General features: G+C 41.1%; 1 protein-coding gene across 1 annotated transcript in view; it reads left to right on the top strand.

Annotated features, from left to right (window-relative positions):
- The window catches only part of elavl2 (ELAV like neuron-specific RNA binding protein 2), a gene marked incomplete at its 3' end in the record, with an annotated part of 82,244 nt that overhangs the window by 33,451 nt on the left and 24,864 nt on the right, over positions 1–23,929 (top strand). The window contains exon 3 of the mRNA XM_080792160.1: positions 22,043–22,133. Within this exon, the coding sequence (XP_080648286.1) occupies positions 22,059–22,133 (75 nt within the window). The 5' untranslated portion in view covers positions 22,043–22,058. The remainder of the gene's footprint in view (positions 1–22,042; positions 22,134–23,929) is intronic.

Genomic DNA, 23,929 nt, shown 5'->3' with positions numbered 1-23,929 from the left:
CACGGTAGGCTTACATTTCTTGCTGCCAGACTCTTTAACACCACTAATGTGCCTACAGTACACTTCTTTATTCCACAGTGTCTTCATTTATTTATTTATGTTATTGGGACTGGACTGTATTTGTCAAGTAGATTATCTGCAAATTGACCGCTTTTTTATTTCAAGTGTTTTTTTCTTTAACAATTCCTACTGTAAATGAAGCCTCATGGTTTGATTAAAAATGTAAAAAGCTCTTTGATTGCCTTAATCTTGTGCCTTAAAGAGATTGGGATCGGCTCTATAACCATGCGATCAATATTAAATGCCTATCTGCATTTGAGAGGATCCAAATCATGGATGTTCCATACGCTGAACTCGCCCTGGTCCAGTGCATTAGCGAGTTCTCACTAACGCCCTGCCAGGAAAGCATCTGCTGCACACGGGTACAAATTCCACTGCCTGCGATGGGTCCAACTTTAATAAGAAATAAAAGCATGTTTTGTGTTGGTGTCTATTCCCCATGCAGGCTGAGAAGCCTCTGAGCACCCCAGCTTATATGCTTTTTTGGGCTTAAAATAAAATAAAATATTTTATTTAGAGTGCCCTCTACAGATCTGGTCTATGGGTAATTTATGTTGAGAGGCTTCCCGGCCGGGAGAATAGACTTTCACCAACACAAAACAGGCTTTGTTTCGGTGATTACCGAAGTGGTTTTGTTTATTTTTTGATATTTTTACTGGTATGCAGCAGAGGCTTTCTTGGCAGGGCGTTGGTGAGAACTCGCTAACGCACTGGACCAGGGCTAACGCTGAACAGACACAGCTAATACATTAAGACTAACTAGTCAACTAAATAAATACTATTACTGACACTGTTATAACTAGAAATGCACTCTGTCGAGCTGCCAACTTGTGCGCGAGCTGAGCACACAACTTACCTCTGAAGGCCTATTCATAGTCTGGATTTTCGGTGGTGAGGTGACCACCGCTCCGGTGGTGAGCTGACCACCGGAGCTGAAATAACTTTGAGTGGTGGTGAGTAAAAACAGAGAGAAGGGCTGGAGCGGTGGCGGTGGTTTGCTCTTCACCGCGGCTCGTGACGTCATGTTGTAGTTCGGTGGTCACCCCACCACCGAAAATCCAGACTATGTATGAGCCTTGACTCTTGTCAATTTACCGTCCCTCCCCCCTTTCTGCCACCAGTTTGACACCCCTGGACTACCACCCAACGTGTGAGGATATCTTGCCTATGTATATTCTCTTTCCCATTGTAAATTGCAAGCTTCTTTGGCAAATGGGCAAATAGAAACAGTATCAGGCCAGTATCGGCCAATCAGGGATTGTGTATTTTTGGTGTCGTCGCTCGGCCAATCAGAGCGCAGCGTATGTCGGTGGCCCCCTCGGGCCAATTGGATTGACAGTACAGTACAGTACAGTACAGTACAGTACAGTACAGTACAGTACAGTACAGTACAGCACCACTCACTTCAGATGGGTCTGATTTCTTTTCTCCCATAGAATCAAAGATGTTATGGTCATGATTCACCAGGATCCTATATGGCTTGATTCTAGGCTTAAAATAATTTATATAAATATTTTTTCAGTGGAACCAGAAGCCCACGCCCACTGCTATGCCCTATTTATTATAAGAAGTTCTATTATAATTATATTATTGTACTTCAATCAATGTACATATTTTACAGGCTATTTGTTTGCGGGCAGTTCTTTCCACGAAAGAGAAACTGCTGCCATTCAATCGGACAACAACTCACAGACTCCCTCCTCCCTCCCCGACATCTGGATTTAAAGGGAGGCCTCAGATCAAATCACACTAAAGAGACAAAATGGCAAACGAGCTCAGGCCACTGTTTAATGATGCCCTTTGTTTGCTGTCTGGGAAATTCACTTTCTAATCTCCCGGACGCTGTGAAGGCTTGCCAAGGAGTAGTGTGCCCCATAAAACCCCCTTGATTTCTTATTTTATCTGTGGACAACCAAATCGATAGTCGTCTCCCCTGCACCTGCTCTCCCAGCCCCCTCGCCCCCATAGCTCCAAATCCAACCCCCTTCCCGGTACCCCGGAGAGAGACATGCCCGTCCCGCTCTCCAATCAGATTATTTAGGCCAGGCTATTTCAAGGGGGAACGAAGCTCTGGGTGGACACGATCTCCTCAGTGTCTCCACGATACAGGGGTGTGTTTAAAAAAAAGAAGAGGGAAAAAAAGGACCATCGAAATTTCCCAGGATCTTGACACATCTAATTGAGATTTCATGCCCTATTTTCTCCAAGATCCAAAGCCTCGCTCTTTTCTACTGTGAGCAGTATTTCCCAGAGGATCTAGATGAAAGAAATTGTTTGCAGGTTTTATTTGGTTTTTGATGCTTAATTTTTTTCCCTTTATCACCATTGAAACAGCTTTTCAATAAAAGCGCCTCCATTGTTCAGTAGACAAAGTGACTGTGCTTGATGTATTTTGTCTGAAGGGTGGTGAAAAATGTGTTCCAATCAGCTATTGATGGGTGGGGGGAATACTCACTGGTAGTGCCTGCTTCTTATTTCTTCCACCAAGCAATTTTTTCTTTTAATTGCACACATTTTTCAGGAGTGCATGTGTATCAAACATGTCACTCTGCTATAGTATTTGCAACAGCTGACATTCACTCCCACAGAAGCCACTGAAGCTTTCAAATGGCCCCTCGTCATAATGATGCTTGACAAAGCAACATGTTCCAACATGACATAATTGGTTGTGTAGGGCTTCACTCACACCTTTCTATCTAGCATACAACATTGATGCATGCTACTGTAGATGCATGCTAGATGTAAACAAAGGGTGATTGTGTCAATGCATTTCCAATGGAAGTCACATGGTGATTTCCCATCAACCTGTGTAGTTAGCACTATGACTAATCCTTACTAGTCTCAGGGTCACTGATGATGACCATCCCTGTATTCATGTTATGACATCATTCAAGCTTGCATTACACGGCCTAATGGTCACAGTGGGAGTGTATACCTCCCAGCAGGACCCTATATTGCATGCTCTACAGTCAGTGACATCATACCCCCCCCCCCCCCCCCCCACACACACACACACACACACACACACCAGGCAAGTGCCATGGAAAGGCTACCATTTCTGGTTCATAAGTAGATGAGGACATTGCATGATTTTGTGCGAGTTGTTATTAAAGTATGAGTCTGTGCTAAAGAAGTTTGCCAAGTCACATTTGCAATACATTTGCAATTAACCCATGCTAACTATTAGCTAGCGCACCCCAGCTCTACCTCTAGAAAGTGTCTTTGCAGAAGTACAGTCCTAATATACAGTATGCAGAAATACACTAAAAGAGCAGCAATGTTCCTTATCATTGTGATTCTAAAATATAGACCATGTTCAGTTATAGGAAAGTGTAGGATAATGCTTCTAAACATCCCAATTCTTAAAATTCACAACATCTCTTTTCAATTTACTCCAGTCCCCCTTTTCCTGATCTTAAGAACCCAGCATCACAGCCAGCACAGAAAACAGGATTTACAGAGGTATTTTACAGCAATTATGCCTATTACCTTGTCTTTGTTTGTCATGAAGAACATGCCGACATTTCATTGTCAGTCCCAACGGGGAGGATTAGTATAATCACCCAAAAATGCAACACTGAGGCAATCAACACAGTAGAGGCACATTACACACAGGAACCACTATTGACATCTTGGCAAATCTTTTGAGGTCCCTAAAACACCACCTGGTGTCCAGGAAATATAGCTGTGTTTGCAGACATTTTATCTGCCAATGGGTGATCATGGGGGTCAAGTATACTCACCCTTGACCTTTAACAGCAGTGGTCGGGAGCCATTATGCCTCATGTGATACAGATGACTTGCAGGGAGCAGAAAGAACATGAGAAAAGATCTGAATGTCTCAGGCTTGGCAGCCAATGCACATTACACAGATGGATTAAGCCAGGTAATGACCCTATGGCACTGTGGCCGTGTTGTTTTTGTTTCGTTTTTAGTTTTCCCGGGGGTGTGCCCGGACATATTTGTGTCTCTGAACTATGGACGTTGACCTTTATTTACCGCACAGTCAGTCAAGTGTGAATGTTATAGCGTTTGCCCTCCATTTGTGTGATATTGCTTTACAATAAAGAGTCCCCTGATAAACCTCTTTACCACCTTTCAGCTCATGGACAGTAAGTAGCCTACTGCATGACATAATGGCAGCTCACTATTGCGTTCGAGATTCCAGTATCCAGAAACATAACTGGAGCACTTTATATATGTCATCAGCCTCAGGGAACAGTGTGTGTGTGTGTGTGTGTGTGTGTGTGTGTGTGTGTGTGTGTGTGTGTGTGTGTGTGCGTGTGCGTGTGTGTGTGTTGCACAAAATGCAACAATTCAATATTCAATAAATTCAACAAATCCTTAGGGGTGGAAATGAATTCACCAATGTTATTTATTTCCTATGTTATTTATTTCCTTGTTAAAGGTATGCCTTTAAGGGGGTCCGGCCCCTTTCAGGAGTTCAGAGAGCACAGATGGGTGTGGTCAGGGAAATGTTTGGCACAGGTTCCTGGAGTTCTGGCTGAGTTGTTTGTTCACTTCCTCCTCCCTGTGAAGGGGTTTTAAAGCCTCCTGTGACTTCTAAACCACTTTTCACTTGACTGAAGTGTTGCATGTGCATGTTTTGGTAACCAGCAAAGAACAATTATGGACTTCCCCCCAGTTTTTGTTGTGTTTGTTGTCTCTTTGGTTGAACCAAGATGGTTGTTTTCATGTGTTCACTGGCTATGGCATCTAGCTAAGCCAGACACATGCTCTATGGGCCTGACAATAAGAGGAGGTTTATGGGCCACAAGCTACTGCAGTCTGGTAAGACTTAATTAATTATTGTTACTGTTATTGTTTTCTACTAAATGAAATGGTTGCTCTGCAGGTGAATTATCATGAGTAGTGTCATGTGCAGTGTTGTTTTTGGTAGCACATTTCTATTTGGTCTCTTGATATCACAAGATTTTGGCGGGATTTTGTGTTTTGGCGGGCCTTGATGCCTAAAATGGCTGATTTTATACTAGCTGAAAATAGCAGATCTACAAGCTCACAACACGTCGCAGCGTGTTGTAGATCGGCTATTTTCAGCATGCAACCAAGTCTAAAATTGTGTCTTACTTATACTGGCCCTCTTGTCCACTAGTCCCTTCCTAACAGTTTTTATCTGTTGACGAAATTGTCAACACATTTAGTTGTCATCATAGCTTAGTTTTCATTTAGTTTCCATGTAGTTTTCATCAGTGAGAAAAGGTAGTCGACGAACATTTTTCGTCTTGGTTTTAGTCGATAAAAACAACACTGGTAGTGTGTCATTTCATAGTCCTTCAGTATGTTCAGTGAGTGTTTTGGAGGTGACCAAAACCATGCCAACATTACTGACTGCTATGTTTTCTGCCTTGTCTCTAGGTTGCTGCTTTAAAGTGGCACAGCAGTACCTGCAGTAAGAGAAATTATTCGTCAATTTGTTAAACTTGTAACTTGTGTAATTCAGTAAAATCATGTGAGACTTAAATAAACATATCTGCTGTTGGGCAGAAACCAACTATCAAAAAATGTTTATTTTCTATAAATCAGTGCTATTGAACACCCTTTACTCTGTGAGGGTTTTACAAATATTGAAGACAAAGTTTATGGACAAAGCTGCCTGACAGCAGATATGTATTAATCTGAATTTGGAAATGATTAACTTGGGAACAATTAACGTAATAAACCATTTTAATGAGTGTAGAAATTTGTGTCACCATGTCATGATCATAGGATTTATTCCTCTTGTTTTTGTCTTCTGCTAATGCACAACACGGTGATATTGCATGAGCAGCTGTGACATTGAGGCATACAGCACTGTGATTCAAAAAGAAAATAAATAAATATATATATATATATTTTTTAATTGACACAGCTAATGACAAATAGGTTCAAGACGTGAGGTTTTAGTTTTTATTTTATTTTAACCAATGGCAAATACTGTGATTCATTATGTTTTAGTTTGACTTAAAGCAGGAGGCACTATACTATGTAACTTTGTTTAATGAATAAAAAGTGCAATTTTGTCCAATTTGTAGAGTATGTTAACACAATATACCTTCAACTTTGGGGTGGTTGTATTTAGTCTCCTTGCTCTTCTATTGAGATATTTAGATCGTGTCAAAGGTCATGGCTCACCTAGATGCAGGATCTGACACAGATTTTTACCTAATGGTCAACATACAATTTATCCCCTGAGCAAGCAGGAAGGCTCTTTTAGTTCAATGGTGAACATTTTAGCATTTGCACAGGAACCCGTGGTATAAGAGGAACACATATGTGCTGCTCAGAGTAATCTAGTAAGAGTGGTGACACTAGCGCTGACTGCCATTGTAACAATGGAGTGCGGAAGTGCTCATTCTATCTCAATGGGATAGTTCCAATGTTTGGAACTATAGCCCATAGGCACCCGCTTTGCGGCGAGATCAAAGCGTGTCGCCACTCTTACTATTCCACTCGGGTGCTGCTATAGCTCCCACAGCCTCTCTGGCCTCCACAATGGAAATAAGATAACATCTTTACACATTAAACACACAGGATTTTACTGTGCACCTTTTATTTTCCTTGATTTGTTGTACAGAACTCGCCTTTCTCAAAACCAGTCATGAATCACCATGGGAAACTAGAGTCAAATATTAACTATTCAGATTTTGTCTGCACAATTTTTATTTGGAAGTATGTGATTAATATAGATTGCCTGTTTGTAATGGACTAGTATTTTAGCTTTTATACCAATTGCAGATAATGAAACCAACTGAAAGAGTAACACCAATGAGATTGATCATTTGTGTCTGTTGTCCTTTGGGTGGAATATATTTAATTATATTCAGAACTCACACAGGAGGTTTTAATGGCATGCTGCATCCAACGTGTAGAGTTCACAAGTAACTGTTGCATTAGTCAGTATGATGTTTGGTCAGGAGGGCATAAATGCTTAATTTGCAATAGTCTTGCATGCATTTAAACTTATCTCATGTTCTATTTTTGAGTAAGATTTGTTTAATTGTTACTGTAGTAGGGAACTGTTTGACTTTGTTCTATAGTTCAGAATAATTTGTGAGCAGGAGATTTACAATACTTTGGGAGAACTCTGAACTTCCTTAAAGCATCCCTTGGTATCCTCCCACACACAACTGTTGCTCTTCTCTCCAAATCATCAATTTAAAAGTTAGTTAGATTAGGCCTATAGTGTAATTCATTCTGTTTGCCTTTTCAAGAATGTCTCTATATACCATTACACCTAGGTCTGTCTTGCACACCGTAATGACTCGTGCTATTCAAATTGAAATGACACGCGAAACCACATTTTCTCGTATTGCCTCTCAAGTTGAATATGTCTGGTCTGGTCTATAGTGGAGGTGGAAAGCCTGGTGAGGCGAGGTTAATAGTAGAGTGATTGTCACTGTGTAACCGCCGGCAATGTATGCTTCCAAATATGCGCAGGGGAGAGAGGGCTGGAAGCTGCGTGCTGCATTGTCAGAAACGTGTGCGCTCTCCGTGGTCCTGAAATGCTCCAGTGCTGAAAACGGTGACAATGCGATGCCTGCTACTGTCTGTCCTATAGAAAATGAGGGAAACGCATTTTGTGTTTGGCAAAAGCACATGTCGATATCAGATAGTTATTTCGGCGAGCTATTCATTTCCAACAGTGTCGAGTCCGTGCAGACTGAGGGGACATCGTGGCACAAACGGCTGATGCCGAACGCCAGTATAGCCCAACCCAATGAAAGATCCAGTGTCGAGTCGTGTTATCGTGTCTTGTTTTCTTGTACGTGTAGAACCAACAGGGGCAGATAACGGTGAACCGCAATTATCAGACGAGCATCGAGGACAGGGTAGCCTATATCAAAGTAGCCTAATCCGTACCTTACCCATCGAATAGGCTGCAAGATTGTACCCTGTAGGCTAGTTGTTTTGTATGAGCGGCTTCATTTCAGTCTGTCAAAGAGAGACGTTCCTCCCCCCCCCCCCCATAAGGCGTGGCAGAAGAATGCATTTCACATATAATGGAATATAATGCACCGATATTTTGTTATTCCTGCATGCGTGCTTCAGTGCATGCCTCTGCATGGCGGCACTTGACTTCAATTTCTATGTTTTAAAGTAAATGCTTGATCATTTTTGAATGACTCTGGTGAGAACGAATCGCATCTTTGGCTTGGAAGGATGGCAAGCCGAACCGGTAGCGCGTTATAGCCAATTGCATTGAAGAACCACTACGTGCTCGAGGGTGGATGGAGCTACTCCGGGTATACTTCCGCGTGCATGCGTGCTCGTGTGTAGGTTGAATGGATGAGACTGGTGAGAGAGCGGAGAGGTATAGCATTGCTGTGATACGGCCCTATATATTTGCTGACAGGACTATCTTCTTTTTAAAGACAACCTCCTCCTTACATAGCTTTTCACATAGTGATGTCGCGTATTTGTGTGGCGCACCTGTAAAGAGCGAGACGGGCAGAAGCCGACTTTTTTAATTATTTGATTCCTTTTATTTCTTCTGTTCATTTCCTTTTATTTAATGCATTTGCTGAAAGGAACCCATTCTGTATTTTGATTTAATAAATATTTAATTTCCTCATTTTATCTTGTTTGTGTTGGCTTTTATGTTTCCAAGTTTGAACTAAGAGTGGAATTCGTTTTTTTTTACAACCTATTACCAGGTGTTTTCTTGATTCAGAGATTGTTTGCCTAAGGACGTCCGTAACTTTCATTTATAGAAACGGTAAGATATTTTACATATTTGCTCATTGATCTAAAATATTTGGGATGGATATTTTAGTGCATAAATTCCATGAAACCAGTGACTATAGGGTAGATCATGCCTTCATTGTATTCATCTCTGGTTAGTGCATGTAAACGCGATTGCAAAGTCAGCGCGAACGATTTCAACTGAATCCAATTTGCATTGACTCTATTTGACTGACAGATTTCTAGTCTGGATTGCTATGCGTTGACAGATGATGGACCTACAATGGGATAAATGGTTTAGGCTAGCCTACTCTACTTGCAAGCATTGCAAACGTTATTTCAAATCAGATTCATGGGCGAGCGTCTTAATTTCTCGCCCATGTTATTTCTCTAGTGTGCATGGCCATGGATAGGCCTGGAGAGCTGTAACGTGGGACACTGGCTCGTGCTAGATCGCTATTGTATCGCATGTTGTGTTCTAAAATTAACAGGTTTGTGCCCTAAAACACAAGGCAATTGAGCTTATTTGGACTCCAAATTATAGGCCAATTGAGGGATAATAGCTGCACCCAATTAACCTGATTTAAAAAGACTATTAAATAGGTACTCATCCCTTTTTCATCTATATCACATTACATTTTATTCATACATTTAAGTCTACAACCGTGACCAAATAGCACATTGTCACATATGGAATTGATCATATTGGACATAGTTTTGACCCTAAAAACAAGGATTTAATTGCATTTGCAGGTTACTCTGTAACTTGGTTAAATTGAACCTCCAACGCTGCAAAGTGAATGCTGCACATGTTAGGCGCAGTCCGTGCACTGCACAACTAATGCTATTGTTTGACTGCAGTGTGTTGGGTAACAAAAAGAAGAAGCTGGAGACGTAAAGGGATCCGTTGCTATATCCTTGCTATTCCCTCCCTTATAATTACTCAAGGCAGGCCTTTTTAGTTTTATGCCTATCCTACTACTACTGGCTACCGCTAACCAGTATGGATCTAAAGGCACATGGCATTGTACACTACTTCATTGTTTCATGTAGACATAATATGCAGCAGTGGCAAAGATGAGCTTTATTTGAACGTATATCCCTGCAGCCTGGACATCTAAATGAGGACCACCTCCCATTTGGACCGTCCCGCCTCTGATTGGCCGAGGGTCTAATTAGTTTACTTAGTACACTGCGCGCACCCGCCGTCGCCCCCCGTTCTCTACAGCGTCAAGTTGTCGAGGAAGAGTTTCATGCAATTGAATTCTGGCTCTCTCTTCAAGCTATAAGAGTATATCCAGTCTTAACTATTCTACAAGAACAGGTAAGCTGAACGTGAACTGTGACGCTGGCTGTGTGAATTCATTTTCTGAGAAAAGTGTCGCCCGGTCCCGGAGTTGCACAAAAAAAAAAAATGACGTGCACGCCGCGCACCTGGGCTGCTAGCTAGCCAAGCCTGTAGTTTGGGTGTAGCAGCAGGTGGCTTTACTTTACCAACCCAACCCCAGTGGCTTCATGGAAATTAATTAATCCCTAGGCCTACGTCATATCATCATATTCTAGTCATATCTGTCGAATATAAACTGCAAATGTAACGTTTAAATGTACCACGTACGTCGGCCACAACGGCGAGAACAATGCATTTGTTTGACGCTAGCTTAATGTACCTGTAGAAGGCATGCATGGCCGGCCCAGACGCCATTCTTTATTAAAAACATACATGTGTTTTTAACCGTCGGCTAACCATTTGTGTTACTGCACAGTGCACATACACGGCAACAATTTATTTTGATATGCCGTAGGCCTACAGATTGTTTTGTATTCGTTAAAACAACCAGCATTCCCTAGTCGTCGCAGCCAGAGTTGATATTTGTTAAGCTTAATGAACGCCACCTGTGTTTCTGCATGTGGTCGGAGATGAGGACTTAATGGTGGAACACAGTGGACACTATAGCGTTTACTACCTGGCTAAACTCAGTTCAATGCCTTCTCGCAGTAGTAGGCCTACTCGGGCAGGTTTATGCAATGACTTACACACACACACACACACACACGGCTGTTCTCCGCAACACAGGTGTGTCACGGACTCACGCTGCAAATGAAGCAACCAGCTCCTCTCCCCAACACGCACGAAGAAACTACAAACCAGCCCCTTTAATAAGCTTTTGATTCATTGAATAAACCAGTTCATCCAAATGCTGTTCCAATGTGTGGGCTGCCTAGCCACAACATGTGGCTGTAATGTTATTTACACGAATTCAGCAGATGCTGTAGTCATGTAGTGAGTTGTGTATTCCTTTGACATAATATGATTGGCCCCTTTGTATTCCTGCAATTGTAATGCTATTAAACAATGGGACTCGGATGGGTTAAATTGTTTGATGTAGGCTATACCATTAGTTTTAACCAAGGAATTATCAGTTTACTTGTCCCCACAGCATAGTGTTACCCTACATTTTGACATAGCTATGGAATTCATGATGAATCTTTGTGCAGGCCAATGTGTTTATTCCTTATATCCGCACAACCATATTGTTGCCATCATCCATAACTGCTATTTGTGTACACGGTGCACTTTGAGTTCATGCAAATGCTAGGCTAAGAATCAGGTTTTTAGTCTAATGCTATGCAGTATTTCGTTCTCAGTGTTACTGTAGTTTCTATTTAGTTGGCCTCCTTAGTAGAGTTACTATTGTCTCTGGCTCCTTAGGTACTTACTATTGTATCTGGCATTGAATACTGAGCAGGCAAGTGTGCAGAGAGCAGGGTTTGCCTTGTGTCAAGAATTCAAGCTGTAGTCTGCAGTGACTCAGAAGGTCACCAATATATCCTGTATCATCAAGCCAGCAACTGACGAGTTAATTTAGCAGGAGACTGCTGATGCACTGTTTCGTAGGTGGCCTGTGGGAATGGAGAGCATGGACCAGCAATACAGACTGGTCGAGGCCTGAGGGTGTGGTGCACTCTAGTGTTGCTTGACTACTATGAGTCTGTTTGATTGTATTGCTGTATTGTTGTATTGTTCTTTCTGCTTTGGCAATGTAAACGTATGTTTTCTCATGCCAATAAAGCCCATTGAATTGAATTGAGTCTGGGGTCATTGTCCCCCCAGCTAAGTGAATGAGAGTCAAATAAGGGTTATTGAGTAGCTGCAATTTGCAACACTTGTGTCACTTGTATTTGTAACAATCTAGAGTTGTTACACCAACCATTGACAGCCCATGCAACCAAACAAAGTCCTATCTGATCGTATTAAACAGCATTAAACTTTGGTTGAATTATACGCTTTCTATCTGCAAAGTGTTTGTTTAATAAATATCCACCGTAGACATGTTATGAGCTACTTTCTCTCAAGAAATTCTGTGCAGGTGAACATTTTTCTGTTTTTGAGTTTGGACGCTTTCGTTGGGAATCCCTCAATGGCCCTGCGTACCACATGTTTTGAAATTGCACATAATGCAGCCAGGAGGTTGCATTTTTGAAAACGAGCGCTTCCAAACTCCAATACTTAGAAAAATAATCACCTGCACAGAATTTATTGACAGAAAATAGCTCATATCATGTCTACGGTGGATTTTTATGCAACAATTTGCAGCTAGAAAGGGGATAATTCAAGCTTTTTATAAATGCAAAAAAAGTTTAATGTTAATCAGATAGGACTTTTCTGTTTGGATGCATGGGCTGTCAACGGTTGGTGTTGCAACTCTAGATTCAGCATATATATTTTTTAAATCTAGTGCAAATTGTGGTGAACAGATATAAAACAGTGTAACTCTTCAATGTGTTATAATGTGAGCATGTTATGCTACACTTCAGTAGCACTGTGCTCTGGGTGTTTACGGCCTTCATGGAGAGTGCAGGCACATTTAGCATCATTAATGCTGGCCAACATCACATCCTATCCATTAAATTGTGCATTGTTTGACCTCATGCCCAGTCCAGCATTTTCATTCTCTTGGTATCGCACGGGAATCCTCCTCCCATGATATTTTCTATTAATATCCACAGCTTTCAGGCATTACCCCCTTCAGCATTCCGCTGCCTTCTACAATTGCAGTGGCTTCATGTTCTTTGAGCGATCGGGGGAAGAGTGGTTGTCTTGATGTATTATTGAGTTAAGACATTTGCCTTTTTCTAAATAAAGGCTGCTGACAGAGCTACTAAAACGCAGGAACTTCCAAAGGCCACGTCAGTGTGCTATGCAGTAATGTGCACTAGGGCTGTCAGAGAATTAGGTTAGTGTACGGGGGATGGCTTTGGCAACAAAACCCCCCCCCCCCCCCTTTTGTCCTCCTCAAAACCCTATCCCATCCCCCTATATTCTCTAGTTTCTTTCTGTATTTTTCTTTCTAAATATTCGCTTGTTGCAGTTGACTTAGTCTGGGCTCAGTGGGTGGCGCATGGGACTCTCTTCCCCTTCCCTCCGTGTCTATTTTGTGTGCTGGCCACAGGGTGTCCCTCCCTCCGTGTGTGCTGGTCATTGCCGGAGGCCAGCACTGCAGTGTCCTTGGACCTTGTCACTGAATCACAGCAACTCGTAAAGATCTCCCACATGTGCTACTACTGTGTGTGTGTGTGTGTGTGTGTGTGTATATATATATATATATATATATATATATATATACACACACTTGGTATCAAATTGCCTTTTTAGTCTCAACTGTTTTCCCTCCATTTGTTTTAGCTTCACAATTCTCTTAATGGTTTGTCATGTAAACAGTGCAATGTCCACTTGTTTTGAAATGAAGTATTCTGGCATAAGCATGGTTATTGATGAGCAGGGATGCTATTTTGTAAAAAGGTGATTTGCAACAAAAAAAAAGTTGGAAATGGAACATGATTGTAGTTTGGAGAGGGAGCAGACATCGATAGATGCTGAGGAGTGCTACTTAACTGCAGTTTGGTTTGTGATCACGAAACACCAACGCTCACAGCTGCTCTCTGTATTTTGACATTCACCATATTCACTGGGTGTTTGTTACTTCATACTTACAGTGCCAGGAAGTGGCATTTCCTCCGAACCAGCAAATGACGAGGGCAATATGGCCGCTGTGTGAATGTAGTCAATTGAAACGTGTATGTGCAGTGCAAAGCACAGCCATGTAGTTTACACTTTTGCTAATTTGCATAACGGTACACTTTGGTAATGTTTATGTGGTGGCACTGGGTAAACCACACTAGTAATTTGGTTTATGATATATCATCACAAAGCAAGGTATGAGTCCAACCTCCCCCAACCTTATTGTAGCTTTGATTTTACCATATTTTGGATGTTTAAGTTGTTAAAGATGATGATGGTTGTTTAAGTAGTTAAAGATAATGATGTATATCTATCAAATTGCCTTTTTAGTCTTGAGTGTATATTTTACTGGGTATATTTACATTTTCTGTGACTACCATTGGAGCGTTGATATTCAATTCACAAATCTAATATCCAGCCCAGTTTGAGCCAGAGGGGCAGGGGCATGCATGTGTCAACTACTTGGACACAAACTACACTGGTTTTCTGTTTAGTTCATTTGCATTCAGTTTAGATCATTTGCATATTGCATTCCTCCCTGCTGGAGATGGATGTTCAGGCATCTAGTATATGCCTGTAGTATGAAATGCTGTGCGATGTCAAGACTGTTTTCAGTCACTGTGTGTGTGTGTGTGTGTGTGTGTGTGTGTGTGTGTGTGTGTGTGTGTGTGTGTGTGGGCCATATTTTACAAGGACGGACAGGCCATGATTGTTGCTGTGTCTGCACTCTGTAGCTGGGTTGGTGTAGTTCTGACGGAGAGCTCTAAATACTCATGTCATAACAGCATATTTATAGGGGACCTGCCCCTTTAAAAAAAATTTAAATGTATTGTCAGTCACCGTATTGACCGTAATAGTTGTGGGAATTAGCTAATCTGGAAAAAGTCTGATCTGCCAAACACTCCTATCCCAAAACTGAAAAATAATCAATATGACTTGTGATTAATTCTATCACACTAAATTAAGCGGGGTACACTGGTTGGACTACTCTTACACTCTGTTGTGATAGTTTGAAAATGGTGATCCAGTTTATTTACACTCTTATTCCAGATTATTTTTATGCAGTTAAGCAGTTCAGGTGCTTTTTCAGTGAAATTGATTTAGTTGGCTCCAATCAAATATACTAGTTGTCTACTATATTTCAGATCGAAGACTTGCACTTTGTTTATGCCAGCTGCTCAAATATGCCAGATAACGGTCCATAACAATCCCAACAATTTGGAGAAAAATGAAACTAATCTATATTCACAAGTATGCTAGGTGCTCATGTTCGTTGGTGTACTAGCTGCATATTTTGTAGAAAGCATTTATTTTATTGATGACACCAGTGCCATTAATTGAAAACAAGATGTCAACCCTTTGACTAGAGTCTCCTGAGTCCTGTGGCAGTTGCTTTAATCACACCTCATTCATTTATTTACTGTTGAATTACTGAGGGAGGTCTTTATTATTCCTTGTTGCATGATGCTACATGTGTCAGGGATTTGTTACACATTAAATCTGAAGCGGTGCTTGTTGTTTTGACAATTCTTTTAACGGTATGTCTGTATGTTTACCATTTGTCTAGCACAGTAGTATTACAAATCAAAATGGCTTTTGTTCTTTTCCCGCAGTTGTATTTATTGGCATAATTCTTTCAGTTGAATTTCAACTGTCAACATGTCTTACTTCCAAGAACCAACCCTGGTCACCAGTGACCAAGGACAAATCATTGAGTGGTTGAGGCAAAACCTGCCACTCCTAATGGCATCCTAAAATGGAGGAAGGCCTTTGGTTAAAGGAGAATTCCATACAAGGCTTTCTTACCTTTCTTTGTAGTTGTTACGTCCCAAAGCAAAGAGGTCCAGGTGTTATTTTGTGCAAAAGCTCCTTATTGGCTATTTCCCCTACCATAAGCCCTAAATGAATTGCATTTAATTGAATGGGAATTGAATGGGGCTATGGGGTGTTGTGCTAAGTCGCTTATTTCCATCTCTCAAAATTATTATTATTTTGAATATATCCTCTTCATAATGTAAATAATATCCCAGGCGGCACACTTTGCTACTTATTTAGATGGAAATAAGCGAATTAGTACAACACCCCATAGCCCCATTCAATTCCCATTCAATGCAATTCATTGAGGGCTTACTATAGGGGAAATAGCCAATAAGGAGTATTTGCACAAAAAAACACCTGGACCTCTTTGGTGGGGACGTAACGACTACTAAGAAAGGTAAGAAAGCCTTCTAGCATGGAATTCTCCTTTAAAGCACAGATCACAAAGAATTTAGCTACAGTGCAAGACATATGGATAAATCAATGTAGCACGTGGACTCTGAGAACATACCTAACTAACAATGTTACAGCATTCTGTATGCAGTGAGTGGCATTGAAGCAGACCAGCAGATGGTTATGAAATATTGACGGGTGTGCTAGAAGTCAGAAGCATTCATTCTCTTTATTTAACCAAAGACATTTAAATTGGGTATCAGGTTCTTTTCATAGTAGCATTGCGTGTTAAGTCCCCCCCCCCTCATCCCTCTCTCTTGCTCAATCTGTGTGCGAATGCAGTGGGATGTGTGAGTACCAGTTAACTAAACATGCTACACTTTAATGACTCTTAAAGGGATCCATTGCTCAGTGGGGTAAAACTGTAGTGTGGTGTGGAGGAGGATGGGTTTATCCTAGCACTGACGGGAGTGGGGGGGAGGGGGACAAAATAACCCCATGATCTTTAACTGGGGCTGTTTTTCTGATGAAAACCGCAAGGCAAGGCCTCCAGGGGAACAAGATGCTCCGCACTGAAATGCCAGCACTGATGAAGGCTGGTTGGCTGCCTCCAAATACTGAAAGCCTTCACTGGATTTTTTTTTTGGGCAGAGGCTTCATGCCAAGCCTCCGTTTCCAAGTGTTTATCTAATGAAATATTTCTGCCTTGTGGCATTGTCTGCAGCGGGATAAGGGCCAATGTTTGTACTTTGTACTTAAAATGGAAGGTGATACTGAATTGGAGATGGAAGCAAGCTTTTACGTGTTTGTATTATTTGTTATCCACTGCATTTATTATACTATAGATTAAATGGATTGCTTGCATAATATGCAAGTGAGGGAGGACTGCGGGATGCACACGCAGATTAGACACACCAACGGACCGTCATGCAGAAACAACGGTCAGACATGCGGTCAGACATGCGCTGCTCCCATGCTTGCGGTTAGGTTTAGGTGGAGTCTAGTATAATTTCAATTATAATTTGGCTGAATTTGATATGCTTTTCATCATAACTGGGCTATCAAGAGTTGCCGAGTGCAAGTAGCAGCAAAGCAGACCCGTTTTTCAGTCTTTAACGTTACCTGTTTTAGACTAAGAGGAAAATAACAGATGGGAAGAGCAGCGGGAGAGATTATTTGAGCTGTGAAGTTCAAGCCTACGTCATTGCCTGACTTGAACGCATGCAGCACTATTTTGAGTTTGTGTAGACTGTACTTGGCACTATCAGGAAGGACACAGCATGCACACGTTGAAAGCAAATCCGTCTCAGAAATGTTTCTGTAGTGGTTTGACATTGCATGGATGACATTTTGGGCTACTTCAATGGATTTAACCCCTTTTTGGTGTTTTAAGCATTATGTTATGCTTTAGCTGTTGGTCTGCTATTTTTGAAAAATCGTGAAAATGTGGCGTAAATCTTTGAATATATATTCTTTCAGAGCGAACGTTTTAAACTCTACTTTGCTTCTCGGGGGTCCTGACTCCCTGGAACAACTTCTATTCAGATGGGGGTCGGCGGCAATATTTACATATATTTCTGATGGGTCCCTGACATGAAAAGGTTTGATCATGACATTGACTGACATAGAAAGTAGAAACATGGGTTTTTCAGAAAACTGTCATGATTTAGAAGACATTTGTAGAATCTGGTCTCGGTCGAAATGGGTTAAAGGGATTCATTTGACAATGGTTTGTCTTGAAACTTTTGGTTTGTTGTTTGTCCACGAGCTTTGAGAAGATTGAAATGCTTAGTTGGTAAAATATAATTGGGATTTCTGTATGAAATCTGTGCAGACTGTGGTGGCCAGTCCTCGTGCCAACAATCATTCTAGTGTGTTCAATCAGTTACATTTAGCAAAAAGAAAAGTACAGGTTGGCAATTTCAAATTATGTTTAAGAGTAGCTATTCAATGGGACACCTAGTGTTAAGTACATACGCAGGCCTGTCTCAATTAGATAATTGCATTTTGTCATAATCGTCATTGTTTCCATATTCCAATGTTGTACATAAAAAAGCAGAAATGGCAGATCTACAAGCTTACAACACGGTAAGCTTGTAGATCAGATATTTCCCCTATGTTTAACTTTTTTTTAACTATAAAATTAATCTGTCAGTAATTTCTTTGTATATTTCAGTTGTCATATCTGCCCTGTGTATTTTTGAGGGGCGCCAGCCCCTCCTATACACAGGTTTAATTTGTCTTTAGTTCAATGTTTGTTTTCTAAACGCCATTGACAATGAAGGGAAAATTATGTCATAATGTGCCTCATTACATCATATTGTCTCTTTATTGTTAATGGCGTTTAATGTTTGTTGGCACTGTTTGTTTTACATCAGTATGCTGATCAAATCACATCGTGAAGCCCTCCGTTCTTTCTGCTGGCTGTTTCTACATGTCGACGCCTTTAGTTTCAACGTTGGGTTTGCTTGACTAATTACTTTATCTTTATATTGTGCGTTTAACCCATTTTGACCCGAGATCAGATTCTAATAATGTCTTCTACATCCTGACAGTTTTCTGAAAAAGCTATGTTTCAATGCAAGTCGTCAGTCATCTTTCAAAAATAGCAGACCTACAAGCTCGTAGCGTGCCACTCGGTGGCGCGCTATGAGCTTGTAGATCTGCTATTTTTCTAGCCTGGTTTCCAGCCCATAGACCCCGCCCACTCGACTGAGCGCACTGGTTCAAGAACAGCTGGAAAATGAAATCAAAAACCGATGTGGAGTGAACGGTGGGTGGGTGGGTGGCTAGGGAGGTAGTGATGTTGTCGATACATTTAAGGTCCCAATTCACCACCCGTCCAATAATCGTGTAGTGTGTTCAAAGATCCCATCTGAAGTCTGAATCCTCCCGAGTTTATCGGGGCACTCCGATCATTTTGATATCTGGATCACTACTGTATGGATGCAAGGCACGCACACAACGCTATAATGTCAGAATCTATTTGAAACTTTTAGATAACCTGCCTGCTCCATGCAGGCTATCCGATCCATGCATGCTTCGTCTGTTATATTCGTTGCATAAGCAACCAACACGTTTAAATGTGTGTACTACAACTATTTTGTAGCTGCAATTAATCAATCAATGTATAAACGTCCGTTACACTAAGCTGAGAGAGCACGCACAAAGCGCATCAATCAATGGTGTGAATTGCGTGGACGTGGATTACTTTACTTATTCATCAAGGTGAAAAGGTCTGTCGAGGCATCGCCTATAGGCTATAATTTATTATCTATAATAGGCATCATTATTTATTCTGACTTCCAAGTTATTCCTGTGATGTTTATGCAATCACTATATGTTTCATGTAGTTCTTCTCTTTCACGGGTAGGCCTATGGGCTTGAATGTCCCTTAATTAACTTTAATATGTAGGGTTCGATGAACTTCAATCTAGTCTTACCAGCGCTATATAGTGCTAGTTTAATAGTTAATTAAATTCCGAGCAGCCTCTGCACAGCAAAAAGGACTTTTAGCCCAATCGCCAACCAGGCAGTCCCTGTATTATATTTTTGTATAGCCTAAAAGAATGTCAAAGTTAAATACATGTAAAATTGCATGTGACTCACTGTACTGGCATAATGTTGCCACCTACTGCTTATTTCATTAGCTTATTTTATATCTACCATGAGTCGCATTATCAGTGGATGGAAACGACCGTCAATACGCTTTACTTTGTTTTAACTTAATGAATACACGCTTCCTATTTCCGCAAAAACTTAATGAAAAAGCACCTATTGAGGAGGGATGCACCAGACATGAGTGGAGACAGCTGTCGGAAGGGTTCTGAAATGCAGGAATTGTATTGAGTTCTTGCAGGAGAGAGAATCACTGTACTGAAGAAAAAAAACATATAAAATGTCAATGTATGGAACTAGAAATAAGGAGCCATTTCTAGTTACAACTTGAACCCAAGCATGCATATTCTGGGGGGAATATTCACCAAAGCAGATCTACAAGTTCACGAGTCACAACGCATTATTGTGTGCTTGTAGATTGTCTATTTTTGGGAAATACATTTGCTGTACATTTGGGGTGGGGCGGTACGTACAGTTCTAACTTGGGTCCATTTGACTAAGAATAGACAGTTTAGGTCATAACCAGAATCACGGTCATCTAGTGCAGGGGCCAACACTGATAATTTCATGAATTGGTACCACTTAAGGTGACATATATTTCTATTCTCCTTGGGCTAAAAACAGCCATACCTGTCATCACAAATGTGATGAGGTCAGCACATAAGCCATAAGTGGCTATGGCCGAATTTAGACTAGGATTCTGAATCATGAACACCCCCTAGTTTGACACGTCTCATGCTACTTGTCTTAAAGCATAATGACATTTGGAAAATGTTGCCTTTTATAGGTTGTCTATGGTGTGGTCACATATACCTAGTGACAACTGGCATTAAGCTACTGAATTGGAAGAGTTATCATACCAAAATCTAAACTAGCCCATTTCGACCTGATACCAGATTCTACAAATGTCTTTTAAATCATGATAGTTTTCTATATCGGTTGTTCTCAAACTATTTCATGTCAAGGAGCCCCAGAATTATTATGTAATTGACCCGCGACCCCCATCTGAAAATATGTTGTTCCAGGGACCGCCCAGAAGCAAAGATTTGAGTTACAAATGTTCTCTCTGAAGGAATAAATAGTCAAAGACTTGCACCACATTTTCACAAGTTTTCAAAAATAGCAGATCTGCTATTTTTCAATAGCTAAAGTATAACATAATGCTGAAAACACCAAAAAGTGGTTCCTGCCCAAAATGGGGCTAGAGACGTGTAGGAATACATAAAACATAATAACCTTTAGGTGGTACAGAAATCTGTCTCTGCGCCTGGGCTAATCTTTGAATGTTTTCCTTTTTAATTTCTCATGTGTACAGGGTCATGTTCAATTAATTTGTGGGAAGCAGTTTGGTGAGAGAATGTAGTGAAAATGGCGTATTTAAGTCCAGGCAAAAATGACAATCCCAAGGGTTACAAATACCAACTAATGTAGTGTAAATCAAAGCTTATAAATAAAAGTACACCACCTTTCAAACAACTATGGATTTCAATGTCAGACTGTTGCCAGTGGCAACATTTCTCTTTGCTTGTGCGTTTGCACTTAGAGGCGTGGGTTGCAACCATTCATGGGTGTATTCACCTCTTATTACCCCTAATATTGAACAATTTGCAGCTATGATATCAAGCGTGCCTAAACCAAGAAAACAAATGGTATTCTTGTGCAGTCTACTTAACTGTTATGGTGTTTTTCTGATGACTCTTGATTATGATTACACACAAATTATAACGCACACAAAGATGCTTCTTTCTTCGCTGCATGTGTAGGCATACCTTAAGTGTGTGTCTGTGTGTGTGTGTCCATATTAAACTGACTGCATGGATTTAGACGCTTGTTAATTTATTGGTAATGAGTTTAAGGCAAAGTAGGCACTAGTAGACATGTTCTCGTCATAAGGTTTGTCAGCTCACAGCTTGCCAGTGTTAAGTTTGTTTGTCTTTTGGAGGTAAAGCTGTGTGTCATGACCTCTGGGTAATATTTATAGATCTTGCTTGTTCAGATTTTTGAAATATTTAAGTGCCAACTTGATGATGTGCCGGTGTGCATTAGCTCAAGCAACGGCTCCATCTGCTAGATGTGAGCGAACTTTCTGATTTGTGATTTCAGTACACCTTTCTGCGAAGCGTCCATCTACTTCATTAATTGCCTTTCCATGCTTATTGTGCTCATTCCTGTAGACACTAGACAGCTGATTCCATTCTTGACCGAATATTTATACATCCCATGGTTCTTCTTTGTTCCTCACCCAAGCTGACTTGTAACTGAGTGAAACGTTGCCTTTTGCCTCTTCCTGGTTTAACCCAATCTGCATTTATATGGACAGCCAAAACATACTATCAGCCCACACCGAGTCCCTCCCTTCCAACAATGACATGTTATCACCACTGACTGTTCACTGTGCATCACTGTTCTTGTTGATCTAACATGAAGCTCTTTTTGTGTCCTCTTTTGCAGACAACTCCAAACTAACATGGCAGTCAGACTGTGCGATGTGGCTTCTCTTCTCAGAAGTGGATCGTGGGCGGCTGAACCGGCTTGGACTGGGGTCTGTGGCATTTCTTTCTTGAATTAATTTGGCCACTAGGCCTGCTCATTGTCTCTGTGCTCGGGTCATACCAATGATTCCAGCACTCAGTCAGACCGATTTTGTATATGAAATCCAATTATTGAAACCCCATGTTCATATGATACGTGACTACCTGTATATTGGTATGGTCTAAACACGTCGGACTGCTGCTGATATTGACTGAATAATGTTTAACTTAACAATTACAATATTGATAGTGGTGTTTGACTAAACTGACATACATCTGCACATCACTGGATAATATGTTAAGAAAGGATGTGTCTTCATACATGAACCCGCTGCTTGTTGCCTCACAACGTAGGACTATCGTACTGTTCCAGGCATGTTCAGTACCAGTGTACTGGTAGGTGTGCCTATGTGACTATGTGGCCATGAGCACGAGTATATGACTATAGTGTACCAGTAGGGGGCGCCAGAAACAGAGAGAGGGCTAGTGCTGCAATGTTGCCTGCTAATGAGAGAGAGAGAGAGAGAGAGAGAGAGAGAGAGAGGTGGGGGGGGGGGGCTGCACCACTCAGTTCACACGGGTGTGATTTTTTTTTTTACTATAGATCAGTTACTGAATGAAATGTTGCCACAGCTAACCTAAAGAGAGATTATTGTTTATAACCCATTTAGACCTGAGGACGATTCTACAACATTTTCCAGTTTTCAGAAAAACCTATTTTTCTATGTCTGTCATTCTCAAACATTTTCATGTCAAAGACCCCCCCCCCCCAAGGAAAACTATATGTAATTGGGACCATCATCTGAAAATATGTAGTTCCATGGACTCCCATCAAATATTTGAGTTAAAAACATTTGGTCTGAAAGAATGTATATTCAAAGATTTGCCCCACATTTTCACGATTGTTCAAGTGCCACGCTATAAGCTTGTAGTTTTTTTTTTTTTTACAATAGCTAAATTATAAAAGAATGCTTAAAACATCAAGGGGTTCCCGCCCAGAATGGGTTCATCGACCAAATACTTCATGCTGTTCCAAGTGCACTTTTTTCTTTTTTTGAGAGGCAATGTAGCCTCAGTCCCAGCCTTACTCATCTGCGAAGAGAAAAGCCTGGTCACAACCTAAGGCAGAGAGTGTATCGGCGGAAGTGTCAGGCCGGAAACATCCGTCAGATCCGTCATTTCCTTGAGCAGTACTTCCGTCAAAACCTCGCAACTGCCACCCCCAGAAAATTATACACTACAGCGTCTTTCCCAGCCTGGGCAATGCATGGCTTTCTGAACTTATGTCATAGGCCAGCCAAGTATATGGGCCTTTAATGTTTGGTTAGAGCCCAATTATAAATTCCCCGTCCCCAGCCAAGTCTATGGACTTCAATGTTTGTTTTTAGCCCATACTGGGCGGGGGACCCCTTTTGATGTTTTAAGCATCATGTTACACTTTAGCTATTGAAAAATGGCAGATCTACAAGATCATAGCGCGGCACCGAGTGCCGCTCTACGAGCTTGTAGGTCTGCTATTTTTGAAAAATCTTGAAAATGTGGCTTAAATCTTTCAGAGTGAACGTTTTTAACTCAAATCTTTGCTTCTGAGAGGTTCCTGGAACAACATATTTTCAGATGGGGGTCGGTGGCCAATTACATAAAATTTTTGGGATCCTTGACATGAAATATTGAGCACCACTGATACAGAAACATGAGGTTTTTCAGACAATTGTCATCATTTAGAAGATATTTTTTTAATTTCGACGTCGGGCCTAAATTGGTTGGGGCAGTTATGATGTAATATTTTTCCAGTCATGTCTATGGA

The sequence above is a fragment of the Protomyctophum bolini genome (assembly GCF_963924005.1).
Source record: "Protomyctophum bolini genome assembly, chromosome: 20".
Taxonomy (NCBI): domain Eukaryota; kingdom Metazoa; phylum Chordata; class Actinopteri; order Myctophiformes; family Myctophidae; genus Protomyctophum; species Protomyctophum bolini.
Note: the sequence above shows the minus strand (reverse complement) of the source record. Positions and strands in the feature narration are given on the sequence as shown.